General features: G+C 32.0%; 2 protein-coding genes across 2 annotated transcripts; both read left to right on the top strand.

The window, feature by feature from the left end:
• The first annotated feature begins 328 nt into the window (after nt 1-328).
• Nucleotides 329-8,478, top strand: LOC129950573 (histone H3-like). Its single transcript, XM_056062502.1, has 2 exons — nt 329-727; nt 8,068-8,478. Exons 1-2 carry the CDS (start codon nt 329-331, stop codon nt 8,476-8,478), a joined length of 810 nt encoding a protein of 269 aa, XP_055918477.1.
• Nucleotides 8,479-15,804: 7,326 nt separating this feature from the next.
• LOC129950571 (histone H3-like) lies at nt 15,805-23,956 on the top strand. Its single transcript, XM_056062501.1, has 2 exons — nt 15,805-16,203; nt 23,546-23,956. The coding sequence occupies exons 1-2, from the start codon at nt 15,805-15,807 to the stop codon at nt 23,954-23,956; spliced, it is 810 nt and encodes a 269-aa protein (XP_055918476.1).

Here is a 23,956-nt window from a genome sequence, read left to right as displayed (position 1 = left end):
CAAACCTTTTCCTCCTTTACCACGACCAGTCATTTTTATTTATTTAATTAAAAAAACACTTAAACTGAACTAGAGAACTGCACTGCACAAGAGTCACTGTTAAACTGTGGCTCTTCGCTCGAAATACCACAAGTATTTATACTTATTTTTCATAACAATTCTTAATTTTGATTGGCCAAATAAATCGACAACGAAAATGAAAAAAACAGTCGAACGGAAACATGAATAGCCAATTTAATGACTTAAACAGAAATCTACATTCGATTTTTCTAAAAAAATTGTGAACAAAAGTGTTGTGTTTATTAGTGAAGTGAAAAAAAGTGAAATCATGGCTCGTACAAAGCAAACTGCCCGTAAATCGACTGGTGGAAAAGCCCCACGTAAGCAACTGGCAACAAAGGCAGCTCGTAAAAGTGCTCCAGCAACAGGAGGTGTAAAGAAACCACATCGTTATCGTCCTGGAACAGTGGCTCTTCGTGAGATTCGTCGTTATCAGAAAAGCACCGAATTGTTAATTCGTAAATTGCCTTTCCAACGTTTAGTTCGTGAAATTGCTCAAGATTTCAAAACAGATTTGCGTTTCCAGAGCTCAGCTGTTATGGCGCTTCAAGAAGCAAGTGAAGCTTATTTGGTTGGCCTGTTTGAAGACACAAATTTGTGCGCCATCCATGCCAAACGTGTCACAATTATGCCAAAAGACATTCAATTGGCCAGACGCATCCGTGGCGAACGTGCTTAAATCATCGAGGTTAAAAAAAATATTCAACGGTCCTTTTCAGGACCACAAAATATTTAAAAGAGATATAAATGAATTTTAATTCAATCTAGTAATTACGTACCTATCGATTTCCACGATTTTTTTTTTATTTTAGGTAGAAAGATAATGTGATAATTTACTTTGAAGGCAAATTTTGAAAATGTTATTGCTTGCTTTCTATGCATAGTTTTTATCATACAAATGAAAATATTTATACCTACGCAAGCCAATGCTCGAAAATTTATGAATTTTGTTTTTCTTTTTTAATTATAGTTATTTTATAAGGCATTGCTTCTTTTTTTTATGTCTGAAGGCAAATTTTCAAGTAAGAATTTTTTTCTATGTACAGTTTTTTGTAATACTCGTAAAAATGTGAATTTGTCTAGTAAGCAAGTCAATACTCGAAAATGTTTGAGTTTTGTGTGTTTTAATATTTCAATGATGTATTTTATAAGTCTATGCTTTGTTTTTTTTTTATATATCTGAAGGCAAATTTTGAAGCAAGAAAGTTTTTTTTTCAATGTACAGATTTTTGTAATACAAATGTGAATTTGTAAACCTTGGCAAGCGAATATTCGATAGTTTATGAGTTTTGATTGCTTGATTATTTGTTTAAATTTTTGGTATTTTAATGTTTGCTATGGATTAAATATTTAATATTTATGAACAAAATAATATAAATATAGTTTTTCATTTGTTTTCTTGCTTGGGATAATGTTTAACAAATTTTCTAAGAAAAAGTCACAGCCTAGGGAAAAAATGCTACGCGTTTCATTACCCATATTGTTTTAATTTTATTAAAAAGAAATTAAGTAAGAATTTGATGAAATTTTTAGTTATTTAGTTTAAATAAACTATCAGCTTTATGTTAAAAATAATTTCAAGCTGAAAATATGTTTAATTTATTAAATATAAACATTCTTGTTGGTAAGTATTAAAAAAATACCACCAAACATTTACTTTAATTGTTATTAATGCATTGATAGATAGTGTTTTTTCAATCAAATTATTTATTAAATTATCTATTATTATTGTAAGAATAAATTTTGTCAATTGTTTTATAATATTTAGGTCGAAAAGACGTAAATTTTTGAAGTTTTAAGAGGAAACTAAGTTGCAAAAGTGTACAAATTATGTACAAAATGAATTTTTTGTATACCTTCGCTCTCTTTGATTCTCATTTAGCCGTTTCTGTAGGTGCGGATTTGGCGCAATTTTAACAAAAACGTGTTTCTATTTCTTAAAATTGTGCTCTAAAGTGATTAATAATAGTGAATTCAAAATGGCAGATACTGTAGCTACGTCTCCTGCAATCGTTGCGGAAAAAAAACCAAAAAAAGCTGCCGCCGCAAGTGGGTCAAAAAAACCAAAATCGGCACCAACTCATCCTCCGACTCAGCAAATGGTGGATGCGGCAATTAAAACATTGAAAGATCGCGGTGGTTCTTCCCTTTTGGCAATCAAAAAATATATTGCTGCTACTTACAAAGTTGATGTACAAAAACTTGCTCCGTTTATAAAAAAATATTTAAAAGGTGCTGTAATAAGTGGTAAATTAGTGCAAACCAAAGGAAAAGGAGCTGCGGGTTCTTTTAAATTGTCGCCTAGTGCCAACAAGGAACCAAAGGCCAAGTCTGCTGAGAAGAAAAAATCTGCCGCCAAACCAAAAGCTGCCGCTGCTGGTGACAAAAAATTAAAAAAAGTGTCTGGTGAAAAGAAAGTAAAAAAAGTAGCCGCCACAACAAAAAAAAGTGCCAGTGCAGATAAAAAGAAGGTGGAAAAACCAAAAGTGAAAAGTGTTAAAAAAACGAGTGCAGTTAAGGCAAAGCCAACAAAAGCAAAGGCAGCCGCGCCTAAACCTAAAGTGCCAAAAGCAAAATCAGCCACAGCAGCAGCCAAGCCAAAAAAGGCAGTCGCTGTTAAAAAGGCAAAGAAGTAAAATTTCCATTTCAATGAAAAACAAAGTTGAAATCAAAACAAAAATCCACAGTCCTTTTCAGGGCTACAAAAAATATACTAAAATGAGATATAAAAACTTTTTTTTTTTAATTTTTTATTAAAAAGGAGGGAGAATTTTTGGACTATCTCGATGATAGCGTTGAGATGCGATGGGCTGGTGGAGCAACGGCGACGGGATAAGTGGTGAAGTGGCTGGATGCGATGCGACGCCGCCGCGCGGCCGGCGCGCGCTGTCGCCGCTACGGGACTACCACTACTGAACAAACGGAAACGTATTTTGTTTTGCATTTATTTTCGCGCTTTTTTGTTCTACAGAAAATACTTTTTTTAATGAAATAGGTATTGCAAATGCAAACTTCATTTATTTGTATTCATATGTTTTTCTCATTGGGCAGAAAGAAAGGAAATATCAATACAAATAAATAATATATTTTTGCGCCTATTTTCTTACTACAGCTACTAGGCACGATGCGATTTGTCTGGGCGAGACTGAACAACCGAAAACGTATTTAGTTTTGCATTTATTTTCGTCCTTTTTTTGTTCTACAGAAAATAGTTTTTTTATGAAATAGGTATTCAAAAGCAAACTTAATTTATTTGTATTCATATGTATTTCTCATTGGGCAGAAAGAAAGGAAATATCAATACAAATAAATAATATATATTTTTGCGCCTATTTTCTAACTACAGCTACTAGGTACGATGCGATATGTATGGGCGAGACTGTACTGTTTATTTTCTACTTTTTTGTGATTGGACGCGATGCGATGCCTTCAACAATAAATATCTTTCATAGAAAATACTTTTACTATTAAATAAGACAACAACATATTTTTCTTTTTTTGCATTTCTCTAATACCTACGTAATTATTGAAATGTTTCCACGCTATGTGACTGTACACGATGCGTAGAAAAATACAAACGAAATACTTTGGCAAAATGTAGGTATTTGTTTTCATGTATTTTATATGGACTAGACGCGACATGACGTATACCTGCAACAATTTACAAAATTCTTAAACAAAATATCAAGAGTTTTGTATTTTATTTCAGGAATTACATATGTTTTTCATATATTTTTATCGACTGGACGCGACATGACGCATTCCTGCAACAAATAAAAAAATTCTTACACAATTTATCAAGAGTTTTGTATTTCTTTTCATAGAAATTACATATATTTTCATATATTTTTATCGACTGGACGCGACATGAAGTATATCCGCAACAATTAAGAAAATTCTTAAACAAAATATCAAGAGTGTTGTATTTCTTTTCATAGAAATTACATACGTACATCTGACATCAAAAAACACAAACAAATTTAATTCTCTAATATTTTATACCTAGATGTTTTTGCGACGCTACGTGACTGTACACATAGCGACATAACTGGACACGATGGGTAGAACAATACAAACAAAATTTATATTTTTTTGTTTTTAGTTGACTCGGCATGATACACGTCGTGTCTGGAACAATCAACAAAAGTAAGTTTTGTATTTCTTTTCATAGAAAATATATTTTGTAATCAAAAATTAAAACAAAAAACAATATGTATTCCACAGGCAAAGAAAACATACATTTCTTTAAATTCTCTAGTTTCTTATTAAAAATTTTGTGACGCTTCGAGACTGTACTCGATGCGTAGAACAATAAAAAAAATCTTAAACAAAATAACAAGAATTTTGTATTTCTTTTCATAGAAATTACATACATCTGACATCAAAAAACACAAACAAATTTAATTCTCTAATATTTTATAGATATTTTTGTGACGCTACGTGACTGTACACTGTACACATAGCGACATAACTGGACACGATGGGTAGAACAAAACAAACAAAATTATTTAATAAAATGTATTTTTTGTATGTTTTTCGTTTCTACTTGACTCGGCACGATACACGTGGTGTCTGGAACAATTAACAGAACTAACTTTTGTATTTCTTTTGATAGAAAATATATTTTCTAATCAAAAATCACAAAGAAAAACAAAATAGATTCATAAAATCATTCCACAGGCAAAAAAAATATATGTATATACCTTTCTTCTCAAATCTCTAGTTTCTTATTAAAACTTTTGCGACGCTTCGAGACTGTACACGATGCGTAGAACAATAAAAAAAATGTTTGTGTTTCTATTGGACGCGACATGATTCACGTGGCGTCTGGAACAATTTACAAAATTTATTTTTTTCATAGAAAATACTCTTACAATCACAAATAAAAATATTTATTTAACGAATTTTTCCGCAGGTAGAAAAAAAAATATATTTTTTTGTCAATTCTCTAATCTCTTATTGATATTTTTGCGGCCCTGAAAAGGGCCATTTTTGAAGAAATTAAATAAAAAAAAATTACTTCAATCACAAATAAAAATATTTATTTAACGAATTTTTCCGCAGGTAGAAAAAATATTTTTTTTTCAATTCTCTAATCTCTTATTGATATTTTTGCGGCCCTGAAAAGGGCCATTTTTGAAGAAATTCAATAAAAAAAAAATTACTTCGAGCTTGTGTATTTGGTAACCGCCTTTGTTCCTTCACTAACAGCATGCTTGGCTAGTTCACCAGGCAACAACAATCGCACGGCAGTCTGGATTTCCCGACTTGTGATTGTTGAACGCTTGTTGTAGTGAGCTAAGCGAGAGGCTTCAGCAGCAATTCTTTCGAAGATGTCGTTCACAAAACTATTCATGATGCTCATGGCCTTCGATGAAATTCCAGTGTCAGGATGAACTTGCTTCAAAACTTTGTAAATGTAGATTGCGTAGCTTTCCTTCCTCTTGCGCTTCTTCTTCTTATCGGTCTTGGTGATATTTTTTTGTGCCTTTCCGGCTTTTTTAGCTGCTTTACCACTAGTTTTTGGCGGCATTTTATTTTTATAATTCACTTCACTTTCACTATTAACGAACTGCACACAATGACGACTGAACGAGAACTGTGAATTTTTCTGAAAAACTCACGAATTATATTGTCTCTTTCCACAACGGCTTTCTAAGGCCACAACCCTCTTTTTTCTGTGTGCGAGCATACGAAAATTTAGATAAAAGACAGCGCACAGTTCGAAAATTTTGTCATTCTACAGTGTGCAGTGATACAGTGAACAGTGAAATAGTGAGCTCTCTTGTGTTTTTTCTTTTGTAAAAAATATTTAAAAAACAATAATATAAAATGTCTGGTCGTGGTAAAGGTGGAAAAGTGAAGGGAAAGGCAAAGTCCCGCTCTAATCGTGCTGGATTACAATTCCCTGTTGGTCGTATTCATCGTCTGCTGCGAAAGGGAAACTATGCTGAGCGCGTCGGAGCCGGTGCCCCTGTGTATTTGGCAGCTGTGATGGAATATTTGGCGGCAGAAGTCTTGGAATTGGCGGGAAATGCTGCTCGTGACAACAAAAAAACTAGAATTATTCCCCGCCATTTGCAATTGGCTATTCGGAACGACGAGGAATTGAATAAATTACTTTCTGGAGTCACAATCGCACAAGGAGGTGTTCTTCCAAATATTCAAGCTGTTTTGTTGCCAAAGAAGACAGAGAAAAGTGCTTAAATCTATGTAGTGACAGCAAACAAAAAAAAAACCGTCCTTTTCAGGACGACAAATAATTTCTATTAAGAGATGTGTATATTTTTCATTTTTTTTATATATTTTAAAATACGAAGAAGAAGAAACCAACAAACAAATGTTTTTTCTTTCTTTGCAAAAAGAAATATTTGTTTGTATCCAATCCGTAAAGCAACACATTTTTTTTTCAAAGAAGAAGAAACCAAACAAATGTTTTTTCTTCCTTTGCAAAAAGAAATATTTGTTCGTATCCAATCCGTAAAGCAACAAAACATTTTTTTTTCAGTTCGGAAAAAATATTTTTTATTTTTTTTTTTTTCAAAGAAATAGAAACCAACAAACATGTTTTTTTCTTTCTTTGGAAAAAGAAATATTTGTTCGTATGCAATTCTAATTTCTGTTAAAAGATGTGGTTATTTTTCAATTTCTTGTAGGTATATAGCAATTTTAAAATATTCTGGTACGAAGAAAAAGAAATATTTGTTCGTATCCAATCCGTAAAGCAACAAAACATTTTTTTTTCAGTTCGGAAAAAATATTTTTTATTTTTTTTCAAAGAAAAAGAAACCAACAAACAAAAAATGTTTTTTTCTTCCTCTGCAAAAAGAAATATTTGTTCGTATCCAATAATTTCTATTAAGAGATGTGTTTATTTTTCAATTTTTTGTATATATTCTAAAATATTCTCGTACGAAGAAAAAGAAAGCAACAAACAAATGTTTTTTCTTCCTTTGGAAAAAGAAATATTTGTTCGTATCCAATCCGTAAAGCAGCAAAAAAAAAAAATTTTTCTACGGAAAAAAGAATAAAATATGCAAAGCAACAAAAAAAATTTCAGAAAAAGGAATTTTATTTAATTTTTGTTTCCATTTCGAAAAAAGAATAATACAAGGAATAAAATATGTTTTTGCGACTAAAGCAAAAAAAAAAATTTTTCACAAAAAGGAATTTTATTTTATGTTTCCATTTCAAAAAAAATATTTTGGTACAAAAAAGTAAGTAAATTAGCAAAATAATTTTTTTTGATAATCATCAGGTATATACATACATATATTCATTGGCAAATGAAAAAAAATTAGGTATTTTGTTCGTCAACGGTGTATGATTTCTATTTTCAATCTCTTTTATATTTAATTGTGGTCCTGAAAAGGACCGATTGTTTGTTTCGAATAAAATTCTTAACCTCCGAAACCGTAAAGAGTACGCCCTTGTCTCTTCAAAGCGTAAACTACATCCATAGCTGTAACTGTCTTACGCTTAGCGTGTTCGGTGTAAGTAACGGCATCTCGGATAACATTTTCCAGAAAAACTTTCAACACTCCACGTGTTTCTTCGTAAATCAAACCAGAAATACGTTTTACACCTCCACGACGAGCCAATCGACGAATTGCTGGTTTCGTGATTCCTTGAATGTTATCACGCAATACCTTACGATGCCGCTTAGCTCCGCCTTTGCCCAAACCTTTTCCTCCTTTACCACGACCAGTCATTTTTATTTATTTAATTAAAAAAACACTTAAACTGAACTAGAGAACTGCACTGCACAAGAGTCACTGTTAAACTGTGGCTCTTCGCTCGAAATACCACAAGTATTTATACTTATTTTTCATAACAATTCTTAATTTTGATTGGCCAAATAAATCGACAACGAAAATGAAAAAAACAGTCGAACGGAAACATGAATAGCCAATTTAATGACTTAAACAGAAATCTACATTCGATTTTTCTAAAAAAATTGTGAACAAAAGTGTTGTGTTTATTAGTGAAGTGAAAAAAAGTGAAATCATGGCTCGTACAAAGCAAACTGCCCGTAAATCGACTGGTGGAAAAGCCCCACGTAAGCAACTGGCAACAAAGGCAGCTCGTAAAAGTGCTCCAGCAACAGGAGGTGTAAAGAAACCACATCGTTATCGTCCTGGAACAGTGGCTCTTCGTGAGATTCGTCGTTATCAGAAAAGCACCGAATTGTTAATTCGTAAATTGCCTTTCCAACGTTTAGTTCGTGAAATTGCTCAAGATTTCAAAACAGATTTGCGTTTCCAGAGCTCAGCTGTTATGGCGCTTCAAGAAGCAAGTGAAGCTTATTTGGTTGGCCTGTTTGAAGACACAAATTTGTGCGCCATCCATGCCAAACGTGTCACAATTATGCCAAAAGACATTCAATTGGCCAGACGCATCCGTGGCGAACGTGCTTAAAACATCGAGGTTAAAAAAAATATTCAACGGTCCTTTTCAGGACCACAAAATATTTAAAAGAGATATAAATGAATTTTAATTCAATCTAGTAATTACGTACCTATCGATTTCCACGATTTTTTTTTTATTTTAGGTAGAAAGATAATGTGATAATTTACTTTGAAGGCAAATTTTGAAAATGTTATTGCTTGCTTTCTATGCATAGTTTTTATCATACAAATGAAAATATTTATACCTACGCAAGCCAATGCTCGAAAATTTATGAATTTTGTTTTTCTTTTTTAATTATAGTTATTTTATAAGGCATTGCTTCTTTTTTTTATGTCTGAAGGCAAATTTTCAAGTAAGAATTTTTTTCTATGTACAGTTTTTTGTAATACTCGTAAAAATGTGAATTTGTCTAGTAAGCAAGTCAATACTCGAAAATGTTTGAGTTTTGTGTGTTTTAATATTTCAATGATGTATTTTATAAGTCTATGCTTCGTTTTTTTTTTATATATCTGAAGGCAAATTTTGAAGCAAGAAAGTTTTTTTTTCAATGTACAGATTTTTGTAATACAAATGTGAATTTGTAAACCTTGGCAAGCGAATATTCGATAGTTTATGAGTTTTGATTGCTTGATTATTTGTTTAAATTTTTGGTATTTTAATGTTTGTTATGGATTAAATATTTAATATTTATGAACAAAATAATATAAATATAGTTTTTCATTTGTTTTCTTGCTTGGGATAATGTTTAACAAATTTTCTAAGAAAAAGTCACAGCCTAGGGAAAAAATGCTACGCGTTTCATTACCCATATTGTTTTAATTTTATTAAAAAGAAATTAAGTAAGAATTTGATGAAATTTTTAGTTATTTAGTTTAAATAAACTATCAGCTTTATGTTAAAAATAATTTCAAGCTGAAAATATGTTTAATTTATTAAATATAAACATTCTTGTTGGTAAGTATTAAAAAAATACCACCAAACATTTACTTTAATTGTTATTAATGCATTGATAGATAGTGTTTTTTCAATCAAATTATTTATTAAATTATCTATTATTATTGTAAGAATAAATTTTGTCAATTGTTTTATAATATTTAGGTCGAAAAGACGTAAATTTTTGAAGTTTTAAGAGGAAACTAAGTTGCAAAAGTGTACAAATTATGTACAAAATGAATTTTTTGTATACCTTCGCTCTCTTTGATTCTCATTTAGCCGTTTCTGTAGGTGCGGATTTGGCGCAATTTTAACAAAAACGTGTTTCTATTTCTTAAAATTGTGCTCTAAAGTGATTAATAATAGTGAATTCAAAATGGCAGATACTGTAGCTACGTCTCCTGCAATCGTTGCGGAAAAAAAACCAAAAAAAGCTGCCGCCGCAAGTGGGTCAAAAAAACCAAAATCGGCACCAACTCATCCTCCGACTCAGCAAATGGTGGATGCGGCAATTAAAACATTGAAAGATCGCGGTGGTTCTTCCCTTTTGGCAATCAAAAAATATATTGCTGCTACTTACAAAGTTGATGTACAAAAACTTGCTCCGTTTATAAAAAAATATTTAAAAGGTGCTGTAATAAGTGGTAAATTAGTGCAAACCAAAGGAAAAGGAGCTGCGGGTTCTTTTAAATTGTCGCCTAGTGCCAACAAGGAACCAAAGGCCAAGTCTGCTGAGAAGAAAAAATCTGCCGCCAAACCAAAAGCTGCCGCTGCTGGTGACAAAAAATTAAAAAAAGTGTCTGGTGAAAAGAAAGTAAAAAAAGTAGCCGCCACAACAAAAAAAAGTGCCAGTGCAGATAAAAAGAAGGTGGAAAAACCAAAAGTGAAAAGTGTTAAAAAAACGAGTGCAGTTAAGGCAAAGCCAACAAAAGCAAAGGCAGCCGCGCCTAAACCTAAAGTGCCAAAAGCAAAATCAGCCACAGCAGCAGCCAAGCCAAAAAAGGCAGTCGCTGTTAAAAAGGCAAAGAAGTAAAATTTCCATTTCAATGAAAAACAAAGTTGAAATCAAAACAAAAATCCACAGTCCTTTTCAGGGCTACAAAAAATATACTAAAATGAGATATAAAAACTTTTTTTTTTTAATTTTTTATTAAAAAGGAGGGAGAATTTTTGGACTATCTCGATGATAGCGTTGAGATGCGATGGGCTGGTGGAGCAACGGCGACGGGATAAGTGGTGAAGTGGCTGGATGCGATGCGACGTCGCCGCGCGGCCGGCGCGCGCTGTCGCCGCTACGGGACTACCACTACTGAACAAACGGAAACGTATTTTGTTTTGCATTTATTTTCGCGCTTTTTTGTTCTACAGAAAATACTTTTTTTAATGAAATAGGTATTGCAAATGCAAACTTCATTTATTTGTATTCATATGTTTTTCTCATTGGGCAGAAAGAAAGGAAATATCAATACAAATAAATAATATATTTTTGCGCCTATTTTCTTACTACAGCTGCTAGGCACGATGCGATTTGTCTGGGCGAGACTGAACAACCGAAAACGTATTTAGTTTTGCATTTATTTTCGTCCTTTTTTTGTTCTACAGAAAATAGTTTTTTTATGAAATAGGTATTCAAAAGCAAACTTAATTTATTTGTATTCATATGTATTTCTCATTGGGCAGAAAGAAAGGAAATATCAATACAAATAAATAATATATATTTTTGCGCCTATTTTCTAACTACAGCTACTAGGTACGATGCGATATGTATGGGCGAGACTGTACTGTTTATTTTCTACTTTTTTGTGATTGGACGCGATGCGATGCCTTCAACAATAAATATCTTTCATAGAAAATACTTTTACTATCAAATAAGACAACAACATATTTTTCTTTTTTTGCATTTCTCTAATACCTACGTAATTATTGAAATGTTTCCACGCTATGTGACTGTACACGATGCGTAGAAAAATACAAACGAAATACTTTGGCAAAATGTAGGTATTTGTTTTCATGTATTTTTATGGACTAGACGCGACATGACGTATACCTGCAACAATTTACAAAATTCTTAAACAAAATATCAAGAGTTTTGTATTTTATTTCAGGAATTACATATGTTTTTCATATATTTTTATCGACTGGACGCGACATGACGCATTCCTGCAACAAATAAAAAAATTCTTACACAATTTATCAAGAGTTTTGTATTTCTTTTCATAGAAATTACATATATTTTCATATATTTTTATCGACTGGACGCGACATGAAGTATATCCGCAACAATTAAGAAAATTCTTAAACAAAATATCAAGAGTGTTGTATTTCTTTTCATAGAAATTACATACGTACATCTGACATCAAAAAACACAAACAAATTTAATTCTCTAATATTTTATACCTAGATGTTTTTGCGACGCTACGTGACTGTACACATAGCGACATAACTGGACACGATGGGTAGAACAATACAAACAAAATTTATATTTTTTTGTTTTTAGTTGACTCGGCATGATACACGTCGTGTCTGGAACAATCAACAAAAGTAAGTTTTGTATTTCTTTTCATAGAAAATATATTTTGTAATCAAAAATTAAAACAAAAAACAATATGTATTCCACAGGCAAAGAAAACATACATTTCTTTAAATTCTCTAGTTTCTTATTAAAAATTTTGTGACGCTTCGAGACTGTACTCGATGCGTAGAACAATAAAAAAAATCTTAAACAAAATAACAAGAATTTTGTATTTCTTTTCATAGAAATTACATACATCTGACATCAAAAAACACAAACAAATTTAATTCTCTAATATTTTATAGATATTTTTGTGACGCTACGTGACTGTACACTGTACACATAGCGACATAACTGGACACGATGGGTAGAACAAAACAAACAAAATTATTTAATAAAATGTATTTTTTGTATGTTTTTCGTTTCTACTTGACTCGGCACGATACACGTGGTTCTGGAACAATTAACAGAACTAACTTTTGTATTTCTTTTGATAGAAAATATATTTTCTAATCAAAAATCACAAAGAAAAACAAAATAGATTCATAAAATCATTCCACAGGCAAAAAAAATATATGTATATACCTTTCTTCTCAAATCTCTAGTTTCTTATTAAAACTTTTGCGACGCTTCGAGACTGTACACGATGCGTAGAACAATAAAAAAAATGTTTGTGTTTCTATTGGACGCGACATGATTCACGTGGCGTCTGGAACAATTTACAAAATTTATTTTTTTCATAGAAAATACTCTTACAATCACAAATAAAAATATTTATTTAACGAATTTTTCCGCAGGTAGAAAAAAAAATATATTTTTTTGTCAATTCTCTAATCTCTTATTGATATTTTTGCGGCCCTGAAAAGGGCCATTTTTGAAGAAATTAAATAAAAAAAAATTACTTCAATCACAAATAAAAATATTTATTTAACGAATTTTTCCGCAGGTAGAAAAAATATTTTTTTTTCAATTCTCTAATCTCTTATTGATATTTTTGCGGCCCTGAAAAGGGCCATTTTTGAAGAAATTCAATAAAAAAAAAATTACTTCGAGCTTGTGTATTTGGTAACCGCCTTTGTTCCTTCACTAACAGCATGCTTGGCTAGTTCACCAGGCAACAACAATCGCACGGCAGTCTGGATTTCCCGACTTGTGATTGTTGAACGCTTGTTGTAGTGAGCTAAGCGAGAGGCTTCAGCAGCAATTCTTTCGAAGATGTCGTTCACAAAACTATTCATGATGCTCATGGCCTTCGATGAAATTCCAGTGTCAGGATGAACTTGCTTCAAAACTTTGTAAATGTAGATTGCGTAGCTTTCCTTCCTCTTGCGCTTCTTCTTCTTATCGGTCTTGGTGATATTTTTTTGTGCCTTTCCGGCTTTTTTAGCTGCTTTACCACTAGTTTTTGGCGGCATTTTATTTTTATAATTCACTTCACTTTCACTATTAACGAACTGCACACAATGACGACTGAACGAGAACTGTGAATTTTTCTGAAAAACTCACGAATTATATTGTCTCTTTCCACAACGGCTTTCTAAGGCCACAACCCTCTTTTTTCTGTGTGCGAGCATACGAAAATTTAGATAAAAGACAGCGCACAGTTCGAAAATTTTGTCATTCTACAGTGTGCAGTGATACAGTGAACAGTGAAATAGTGAGCTCTCTTGTGTTTTTTCTTTTGTAAAAAATATTTAAAAAACAATAATATAAAATGTCTGGTCGTGGTAAAGGTGGAAAAGTGAAGGGAAAGGCAAAGTCCCGCTCTAATCGTGCTGGATTACAATTCCCTGTTGGTCGTATTCATCGTCTGCTGCGAAAGGGAAACTATGCTGAGCGCGTCGGAGCCGGTGCCCCTGTGTATTTGGCAGCTGTGATGGAATATTTGGCGGCAGAAGTCTTGGAATTGGCGGGAAATGCTGCTCGTGACAACAAAAAAACTAGAATTATTCCCCGCCATTTGCAATTGGCTATTCGGAACGACGAGGAATTGAATAAATTACTTTCTGGAGTCACAATCGCACAAGGAGGTGTTCTTCCAAATATTCAAGCTGTTTTGTTGCCAAAGAAGACAGAGAAAAGTGCTTAAATCTATGTAGTGACAGCAAACAAAAAAAAAACCGTCCTTTTCAGGACGACAAATAATTTCTATTAAGAGATGTGTATATTTTTCATTTTTTTTATATATTTTAAAATACGAAGAAGAAGAAACCAACAAACAAATGTTTTTTCTTTCTTTGCAAAAAGAAATATTTGTTTGTATCCAATCCGTAAAGCAACACATTTTTTTTTCAAAGAAGAAGAAACCAAACAAATGTTTTTTCTTCCTTTGCAAAAAGAAATATTTGTTCGTATCCAATCCGTAAAGCAACAAAACATTTTTTTTTCAGTTCGGAAAAAATATTTTTTATTTTTTTTTTTTTCAAAGAAATAGAAACCAACAAACATGTTTTTTTCTTTCTTTGGAAAAAGAAATATTTGTTCGTATGCAATTCTAATTTCTGTTAAAAGATGTGGTTATTTTTCAATTTCTTGTAGGTATATAGCAATTTTAAAATATTCTGGTACGAAGAAAAAGAAATATTTGTTCGTATCCAATCCGTAAAGCAACAAAACATTTTTTTTTCAGTTCGGAAAAAATATTTTTTATTTTTTTTCAAAGAAAAAGAAACCAACAAACAAAAAATGTTTTTTTCTTCCTCTGCAAAAAGAAATATTTGTTCGTATCCAATAATTTCTATTAAGAGATGTGTTTATTTTTCAATTTTTTGTATATATTCTAAAATATTCTCGTACGAAGAAAAAGAAAGCAACAAACAAATGTTTTTTCTTCCTTTGGAAAAAGAAATATTTGTTCGTATCCAATCCGTTAAGCAGCAAAAAAAAAAAATTTTTCTACGGAAAAAAGAATAAAATATGCAAAGCAACAAAAAAAATTTCAGAAAAAGGAATTTTATTTAATTTTTGTTTCCATTTCGAAAAAAGAATAATACAAGGAATAAAATATGTTTTTGCGACTAAAGCAAAAAAAAAAATTTTTCACAAAAAGGAATTTTATTTTATGTTTCCATTTCAAAAAAAATATTTTGGTACAAAAAAGTAAGTAAATTAGCAAAATAATTTTTTTTGATAATCATCAGGTATATACATACATATATTCATTGGCAAATGAAAAAAAATTAGGTATTTTGTTCGTCAACGGTGTATGATTTCTATTTTCAATCTCTTTTATATTTAATTGTGGTCCTGAAAAGGACCGATTGTTTGTTTCGAATAAAATTCTTAACCTCCGAAACCGTAAAGAGTACGCCCTTGTCTCTTCAAAGCGTAAACTACATCCATAGCTGTAACTGTCTTACGCTTAGCGTGTTCGGTGTAAGTAACGGCATCTCGGATAACATTTTCCAGAAAAACTTTCAACACTCCACGTGTTTCTTCGTAAATCAAACCAGAAATACGTTTTACACCTCCACGACGAGCCAATCGACGAATTGCTGGTTTCGTGATTCCTTGAATGTTATCACGCAATACCTTACGATGCCGCTTAGCTCCGCCTTTGCCCAAACCTTTTCCTCCTTTACCACGACCAGTCATTTTTATTTATTTAATTAAAAAAACACTTAAACTGAACTAGAGAACTGCACTGCACAAGAGTCACTGTTAAACTGTGGCTCTTCGCTCGAAATACCACAAGTATTTATACTTATTTTTCATAACAATTCTTAATTTTGATTGGCCAAATAAATCGACAACGAAAATGAAAAAAACAGTCGAACGGAAACATGAATAGCCAATTTAATGACTTAAACAGAAATCTACATTCGATTTTTCTAAAAAAATTGTGAACAAAAGTGTTGTGTTTATTAGTGAAGTGAAAAAAAGTGAAATCATGGCTCGTACAAAGCAAACTGCCCGTAAATCGACTGGTGGAAAAGCCCCACGTAAGCAACTGGCAACAAAGGCAGCTCGTAAAAGTGCTCCAGCAACAGGAGGTGTAAAGAAACCACATCGTTATCGTCCTGGAACAGTGGCTCTTCGTGAGATTCGTCGTTATCAGAAAAGCACCGAATTGTTAATTCGTAAATTGCCTTTCCAACGTTTAGTTCGTGAAATTGCTCAAGATTTCAAAACAGATTTGCGTTTCCAGAGCTCAGCTGTTATGGCGCTTCAAGAAGCAAGTGAAGCTTATTTGGTTGGCCTGTTTGAAGACACAAATTTGTGCGCCATCCATGCCAAACGTGTCACAATTATGCCAAAAGACATTCAATTGGCCAGACGCATCCGTGGCGAACGTGCTTAAATCATCGAGGTTAAAAAAAATATTCAACGGTCCTTTTCAGGACCACAAAATATTTAAAAGAGATATAAATGAATTTTAATTCAATCTAGTAATTACGTACCTATCGATTTCCACGATTTTTTTTTTATTTTAGGTAGAAAGATAATGTGATAATTTACTTTGAAGGCAAATTTTGAAAATGTTATTGCTTGCTTTCTATGCATAGTTTTTATCATACAAATGAAAATATTTATACCTACGCAAGCCAATGCTCGAAAATTTATGAATTTTGTTTTTCTTTTTTAATTATAGTTATTTTATAAGGCATTGCTTCTTTTTTTTATGTCTGAAGGCAAATTTTCAAGTAAGAATTTTTTTCTATGTACAGTTTTTTGTAATACTCGTAAAAATGTGAATTTGTCTAGTAAGCAAGTCAATACTCGAAAATGTTTGAGTTTTGTGTGTTTTAATATTTCAATGATGTATTTTATAAGTCTATGCTTTGTTTTTTTTTTATATATCTGAAGGCAAATTTTGAAGCAAGAAAGTTTTTTTTTCAATGTACAGATTTTTGTAATACAAATGTGAATTTGTAAACCTTGGCAAGCGAATATTCGATAGTTTATGAGTTTTGATTGCTTGATTATTTGTTTAAATTTTTGGTATTTTAATGTTTGTTATGGATTAAATATTTAATATTTATGAACAAAATAATATAAATATAGTTTTTCATTTGTTTTCTTGCTTGGGATAATGTTTAACAAATTTTCTAAGAAAAAGTCACAGCCTAGGGAAAAAATGCTACGCGTTTCATTACCCATATTGTTTTAATTTTATTAAAAAGAAATTAAGTAAGAATTTGATGAAATTTTTAGTTATTTAGTTTAAATAAACTATCAGCTTTATGTTAAAAATAATTTCAAGCTGAAAATATGTTTAATTTATTAAATATAAACATTCTTGTTGGTAAGTATTAAAAAAATACCACCAAACATTTACTTTAATTGTTATTAATGCATTGATAGATAGTGTTTTTTCAATCAAATTATTTATTAAATTATCTATTATTATTGTAAGAATAAATTTTGTCAATTGTTTTATAATATTTAGGTCGAAAAGACGTAAATTTTTGAAGTTTTAAGAGGAAACTAAGTTGCAAAAGTGTACAAATTATGTACAAAATGAATTTTTTGTATACCTTCGCTCTCTTTGATTCTCATTTAGCCGTTTCTGTAGGTGCGGATTTGGCGCAATTTTAACAAAAACGTGTTTCTATTTCTTAAAATTGTGCTCTAAAGTGATTAATAATAGTGAATTCAAAATGGCAGATACTGTAGCTACGTCTCCTGCAATCGTTGCGGAAAAAAAACCAAAAAAAGCTGCCGCCGCAAGTGGGTCAAAAAAACCAAAATCGGCACCAACTCATCCTCCGACTCAGCAAATGGTGGATGCGGCAATTAAAACATTGAAAGATCGCGGTGGTTCTTCCCTTTTGGCAATCAAAAAATATATTGCTGCTACTTACAAAGTTGATGTACAAAAACTTGCTCCGTTTATAAAAAAATATTTAAAAGGTGCTGTAATAAGTGGTAAATTAGTGCAAACCAAAGGAAAAGGAGCTGCGGGTTCTTTTAAATTGTCGCCTAGTGCCAACAAGGAACCAAAGGCCAAGTCTGCTGAGAAGAAAAAATCTGCCGCCAAACCAAAAGCTGCCGCTGCTGGTGACAAAAAATTAAAAAAAGTGTCTGGTGAAAAGAAAGTAAAAAAAGTAGCCGCCACAACAAAAAAAAGTGCCAGTGCAGATAAAAAGAAGGTGGAAAAACCAAAAGTGAAAAGTGTTAAAAAAACGAGTGCAGTTAAGGCAAAGCCAACAAAAGCAAAGGCAGCCGCGCCTAAACCTAAAGTGCCAAAAGCAAAATCAGCCACAGCAGCAGCCAAGCCAAAAAAGGCAGTCGCTGTTAAAAAGGCAAAGAAGTAAAATTTCCATTTCAATGAAAAACAAAGTTGAAATCAAAACAAAAATCCACAGTCCTTTTCAGGGCTACAAAAAATATACTAAAATGAGATATAAAAACTTTTTTTTTTTAATTTTTTATTAAAAAGGAGGGAGAATTTTTGGACTATCTCGATGATAGCGTTGAGATGCGATGGGCTGGTGGAGCAACGGCGACGGGATAAGTGGTGAAGTGGCTGGATGCGATGCGACGCCGCCGCGCGGCCGGCGCGCGCTGTCGCCGCTACGGGACTACCACTACTGAACAAACGGAAACGTATTTTGTTTTGCATTTATTTTCGCGCTTTTTTGTTCTACAGAAAATACTTTTTTTAATGAAATAGGTATTGCAAATGCAAACTTCATTTATTTGTATTCATATGTTTTTCTCATTGGGCAGAAAGAAAGGAAATATCAATACAAATAAATAATATATTTTTGCGCCTATTTTCTTACTACAGCTACTAGGCACGATGCGATTTGTCTGGGCGAGACTGAACAACCGAAAACGTATTTAGTTTTGCATTTATTTTCGTCCTTTTTTTGTTCTACAGAAAATAGTTTTTTTATGAAATAGGTATTCAAAAGCAAACTTAATTTATTTGTATTCATATGTATTTCTCATTGGGCAGAAAGAAAGGAAATATCAATACAAATAAATAATATATATTTTTGCGCCTATTTTCTAACTACAGCTACTAGGTACGATGCGATATGTATGGGCGAGACTGTACTGTTTATTTTCTACTTTTTTGTGATTGGACGCGATGCGATGCCTTCAACAATAAATATCTTTCATAGAAAATACTTTTACTATTAAATAAGACAACAACATATTTTTCTTTTTTTGCATTTCTCTAATACCTACGTAATTATTGAAATGTTTCCACGCTATGTGACTGTACACGATGCGTAGAAAAATACAAACGAAATACTTTGGCAAAATGTAGGTATTTGTTTTCATGTATTTTATATGGACTAGACGCGACATGACGTATACCTGCAACAATTTACAAAATTCTTAAACAAAATATCAAGAGTTTTGTATTTTATTTCAGGAATTACATATGTTTTTCATATATTTTTATCGACTGGACGCGACATGACGCATTCCTGCAACAAATAAAAAAATTCTTACACAATTTATCAAGAGTTTTGTATTTCTTTTCATAGAAATTACATATATTTTCATATATTTTTATCGACTGGACGCGACATGAAGTATATCCGCAACAATTAAGAAAATTCTTAAACAAAATATCAAGAGTGTTGTATTTCTTTTCATAGAAATTACATACGTACATCTGACATCAAAAAACACAAACAAATTTAATTCTCTAATATTTTATACCTAGATGTTTTTGCGACGCTACGTGACTGTACACATAGCGACATAACTGGACACGATGGGTAGAACAATACAAACAAAATTTATATTTTTTTGTTTTTAGTTGACTCGGCATGATACACGTCGTGTCTGGAACAATCAACAAAAGTAAGTTTTGTATTTCTTTTCATAGAAAATATATTTTGTAATCAAAAATTAAAACAAAAAACAATATGTATTCCACAGGCAAAGAAAACATACATTTCTTTAAATTCTCTAGTTTCTTATTAAAAATTTTGTGACGCTTCGAGACTGTACTCGATGCGTAGAACAATAAAAAAAATCTTAAACAAAATAACAAGAATTTTGTATTTCTTTTCATAGAAATTACATACATCTGACATCAAAAAACACAAACAAATTTAATTCTCTAATATTTTATAGATATTTTTGTGACGCTACGTGACTGTACACTGTACACATAGCGACATAACTGGACACGATGGGTAGAACAAAACAAACAAAATTATTTAATAAAATGTATTTTTTGTATGTTTTTCGTTTCTACTTGACTCGGCACGATACACGTGGTGTCTGGAACAATTAACAGAACTAACTTTTGTATTTCTTTTGATAGAAAATATATTTTCTAATCAAAAATCACAAAGAAAAACAAAATAGATTCATAAAATCATTCCACAGGCAAAAAAAATATATGTATATACCTTTCTTCTCAAATCTCTAGTTTCTTATTAAAACTTTTGCGACGCTTCGAGACTGTACACGATGCGTAGAACAATAAAAAAAATGTTTGTGTTTCTATTGGACGCGACATGATTCACGTGGCGTCTGGAACAATTTACAAAATTTATTTTTTTCATAGAAAATACTCTTACAATCACAAATAAAAATATTTATTTAACGAATTTTTCCGCAGGTAGAAAAAAAAATATATTTTTTTGTCAATTCTCTAATCTCTTATTGATATTTTTGCGGCCCTGAAAAGGGCCATTTTTGAAGAAATTAAATAAAAAAAAAATTACTTCAATCACAAATAAAAATATTTATTTAACGAATTTTTCCGCAGGTAGAAAAAATATTTTTTTTTCAATTCTCTAATCTCTTATTGATATTTTTGCGGCCCTGAAAAGGGCCATTTTTGAAGAAATTCAATAAAAAAAAAATTACTTCGAGCTTGTGTATTTGGTAACCGCCTTTGTTCCTTCACTAACAGCATGCTTGGCTAGTTCACCAGGCAACAACAATCGCACGGCAGTCTGGATTTCCCGACTTGTGATTGTTGAACGCTTGTTGTAGTGAGCTAAGCGAGAGGCTTCAGCAGCAATTCTTTCGAAGATGTCGTTCACAAAACTATTCATGATGCTCATGGCCTTCGATGAAATTCCAGTGTCAGGATGAACTTGCTTCAAAACTTTGTAAATGTAGATTGCGTAGCTTTCCTTCCTCTTGCGCTTCTTCTTCTTATCGGTCTTGGTGATATTTTTTTGTGCCTTTCCGGCTTTTTTAGCTGCTTTACCACTAGTTTTTGGCGGCATTTTATTTTTATAATTCACTTCACTTTCACTATTAACGAACTGCACACAATGACGACTGAACGAGAACTGTGAATTTTTCTGAAAAACTCACGAATTATATTGTCTCTTTCCACAACGGCTTTCTAAGGCCACAACCCTCTTTTTTCTGTGTGCGAGCATACGAAAATTTAGATAAAAGACAGCGCACAGTTCGAAAATTTTGTCATTCTACAGTGTGCAGTGATACAGTGAACAGTGAAATAGTGAGCTCTCTTGTGTTTTTTCTTTTGTAAAAAATATTTAAAAAACAATAATATAAAATGTCTGGTCGTGGTAAAGGTGGAAAAGTGAAGGGAAAGGCAAAGTCCCGCTCTAATCGTGCTGGATTACAATTCCCTGTTGGTCGTATTCATCGTCTGCTGCGAAAGGGAAACTATGCTGAGCGCGTCGGAGCCGGTGCCCCTGTGTATTTGGCAGCTGTGATGGAATATTTGGCGGCAGAAGTCTTGGAATTGGCGGGAAATGCTGCTCGTGACAACAAAAAAACTAGAATTATTCCCCGCCATTTGCAATTGGCTATTCGGAACGACGAGGAATTGAATAAATTACTTTCTGGAGTCACAATCGCACAAGGAGGTGTTCTTCCAAATATTCAAGCTGTTTTGTTGCCAAAGAAGACAGAGAAAAGTGCTTAAATCTATGTAGTGACAGCAAACAAAAAAAAAACCGTCCTTTTCAGGACGACAAATAATTTCTATTAAGAGATGTGTATATTTTTCATTTTTTTTATATATTTTAAAATACGAAGAAGAAGAAACCAACAAACAAATGTTTTTTCTTTCTTTGCAAAAAGAAATATTTGTTTGTATCCAATCCGTAAAGCAACACATTTTTTTTTCAAAGAAGAAGAAACCAAACAAATGTTTTTTCTTCCTTTGCAAAAAGAAATATTTGTTCGTATCCAATCCGTAAAGCAACAAAACATTTTTTTTTCAGTTCGGAAAAAATATTTTTTATTTTTTTTTTTTTTCAAAGAAATAGAAACCAACAAACATGTTTTTTTCTTTCTTTGGAAAAAGAAATATTTGTTCGTATGCAATTCTAATTTCTGTTAAAAGATGTGGTTATTTTTCAATTTCTTGTAGGTATATAGCAATTTTAAAATATTCTGGTACGAAGAAAAAGAAATATTTGTTCGTATCCAATCCGTAAAGCAACAAAACATTTTTTTTTCAGTTCGGAAAAAATATTTTTTATTTTTTTTCAAAGAAAAAGAAACCAACAAACAAAAAATGTTTTTTTCTTCCTCTGCAAAAAGAAATATTTGTTCGTATCCAATAATTTCTATTAAGAGATGTGTTTATTTTTCAATTTTTTGTATATATTCTAAAATATTCTCGTACGAAGAAAAAGAAAGCAACAAACAAATGTTTTTTCTTCCTTTGGAAAAAGAAATATTTGTTCGTATCCAATCCGTAAAGCAGCAAAAAAAAAAAATTTTTCTACGGAAAAAAGAATAAAATATGCAAAGCAACAACAAAAATTTCAGAAAAAGGAATTTTATTTAATTTTTGTTTCCATTTCGAAAAAAGAATAATACAAGGAATAAAATATGTTTTTGCGACTAAAGCAAAAAAAAAAATTTTTCACAAAAAGGAATTTTATTTTATGTTTCCATTTCAAAAAAAATATTTTGGTACAAAAAAGTAAGTAAATTAGCAAAATAATTTTTTTTGATAATCATCAGGTATATACATACATATATTCATTGGCAAATGAAAAAAAATTAGGTATTTTGTTCGTCAACGGTGTATGATTTCTATTTTCAATCTCTTTTATATTTAATTGTGGTCCTGAAAAGGACCGATTGTTTGTTTCGAATAAAATTCTTAACCTCCGAAACCGTAAAGAGTACGCCCTTGTCTCTTCAAAGCGTAAACTACATCCATAGCTGTAACTGTCTTACGCTTAGCGTGTTCGGTGTAAGTAACGGCATCTCGGATAACATTTTCCAGAAAAACTTTCAACACTCCACGTGTTTCTTCGTAAATCAAACCAGAAATACGTTTTACACCTCCACGACGAGCCAATCGACGAATTGCTGGTTTCGTGATTCCTTGAATGTTATCACGCAATACCTTACGATGCCGCTTAGCTCCGCCTTTGCCCAAACCTTTTCCTCCTTTACCACGACCAGTCATTTTTATTTATTTAATTAAAAAAACACTTAAACTGAACTAGAGAACTGCACTGCACAAGAGTCACTGTTAAACTGTGGCTCTTCGCTCGAAATACCACAAGTATTTATACTTATTTTTCATAACAATTCTTAATTTTGATTGGCCAAATAAATCGACAACGAAAATGAAAAAAACAGTCGAACGGAAACATGAATAGCCAATTTAATGACTTAAACAGAAATCTACATTCGATTTTTCTAAAAAAATTGTGAACAAAAGTGTTGTGTTTATTAGTGAAGTGAAAAAAAGTGAAATCATGGCTCGTACAAAGCAAACTGCCCGTAAATCGACTGGTGGAAAAGCCCCACGTAAGCAACTGGCAACAAAGGCAGCTCGTAAAAGTGCTCCAGCAACAGGAGGTGTAAAGAAACCACATCGTTATCGTCCTGGAACAGTGGCTCTTCGTGAGATTCGTCGTTATCAGAAAAGCACCGAATTGTTAATTCGTAAATTGCCTTTCCAACGTTTAGTTCGTGAAATTGCTCAAGATTTCAAAACAGATTTGCGTTTCCAGAGCTCAGCTGTTATGGCGCTTCAAGAAGCAAGTGAAGCTTATTTGGTTGGCCTGTTTGAAGACACAAATTTGTGCGCCATCCATGCCAAACGTGTCACAATTATGCCAAAAGACATTCAATTGGCCAGACGCATCCGTGGCGAACGTGCTTAA

Source organism: Eupeodes corollae, chromosome 3 (assembly GCF_945859685.1).
Source record: "Eupeodes corollae chromosome 3, idEupCoro1.1, whole genome shotgun sequence".
In the NCBI taxonomy this organism is placed as follows: Eukaryota; Metazoa; Arthropoda; class Insecta; order Diptera; family Syrphidae; genus Eupeodes; species Eupeodes corollae.
Note: the sequence above shows the minus strand (reverse complement) of the source record. Positions and strands in the feature narration are given on the sequence as shown.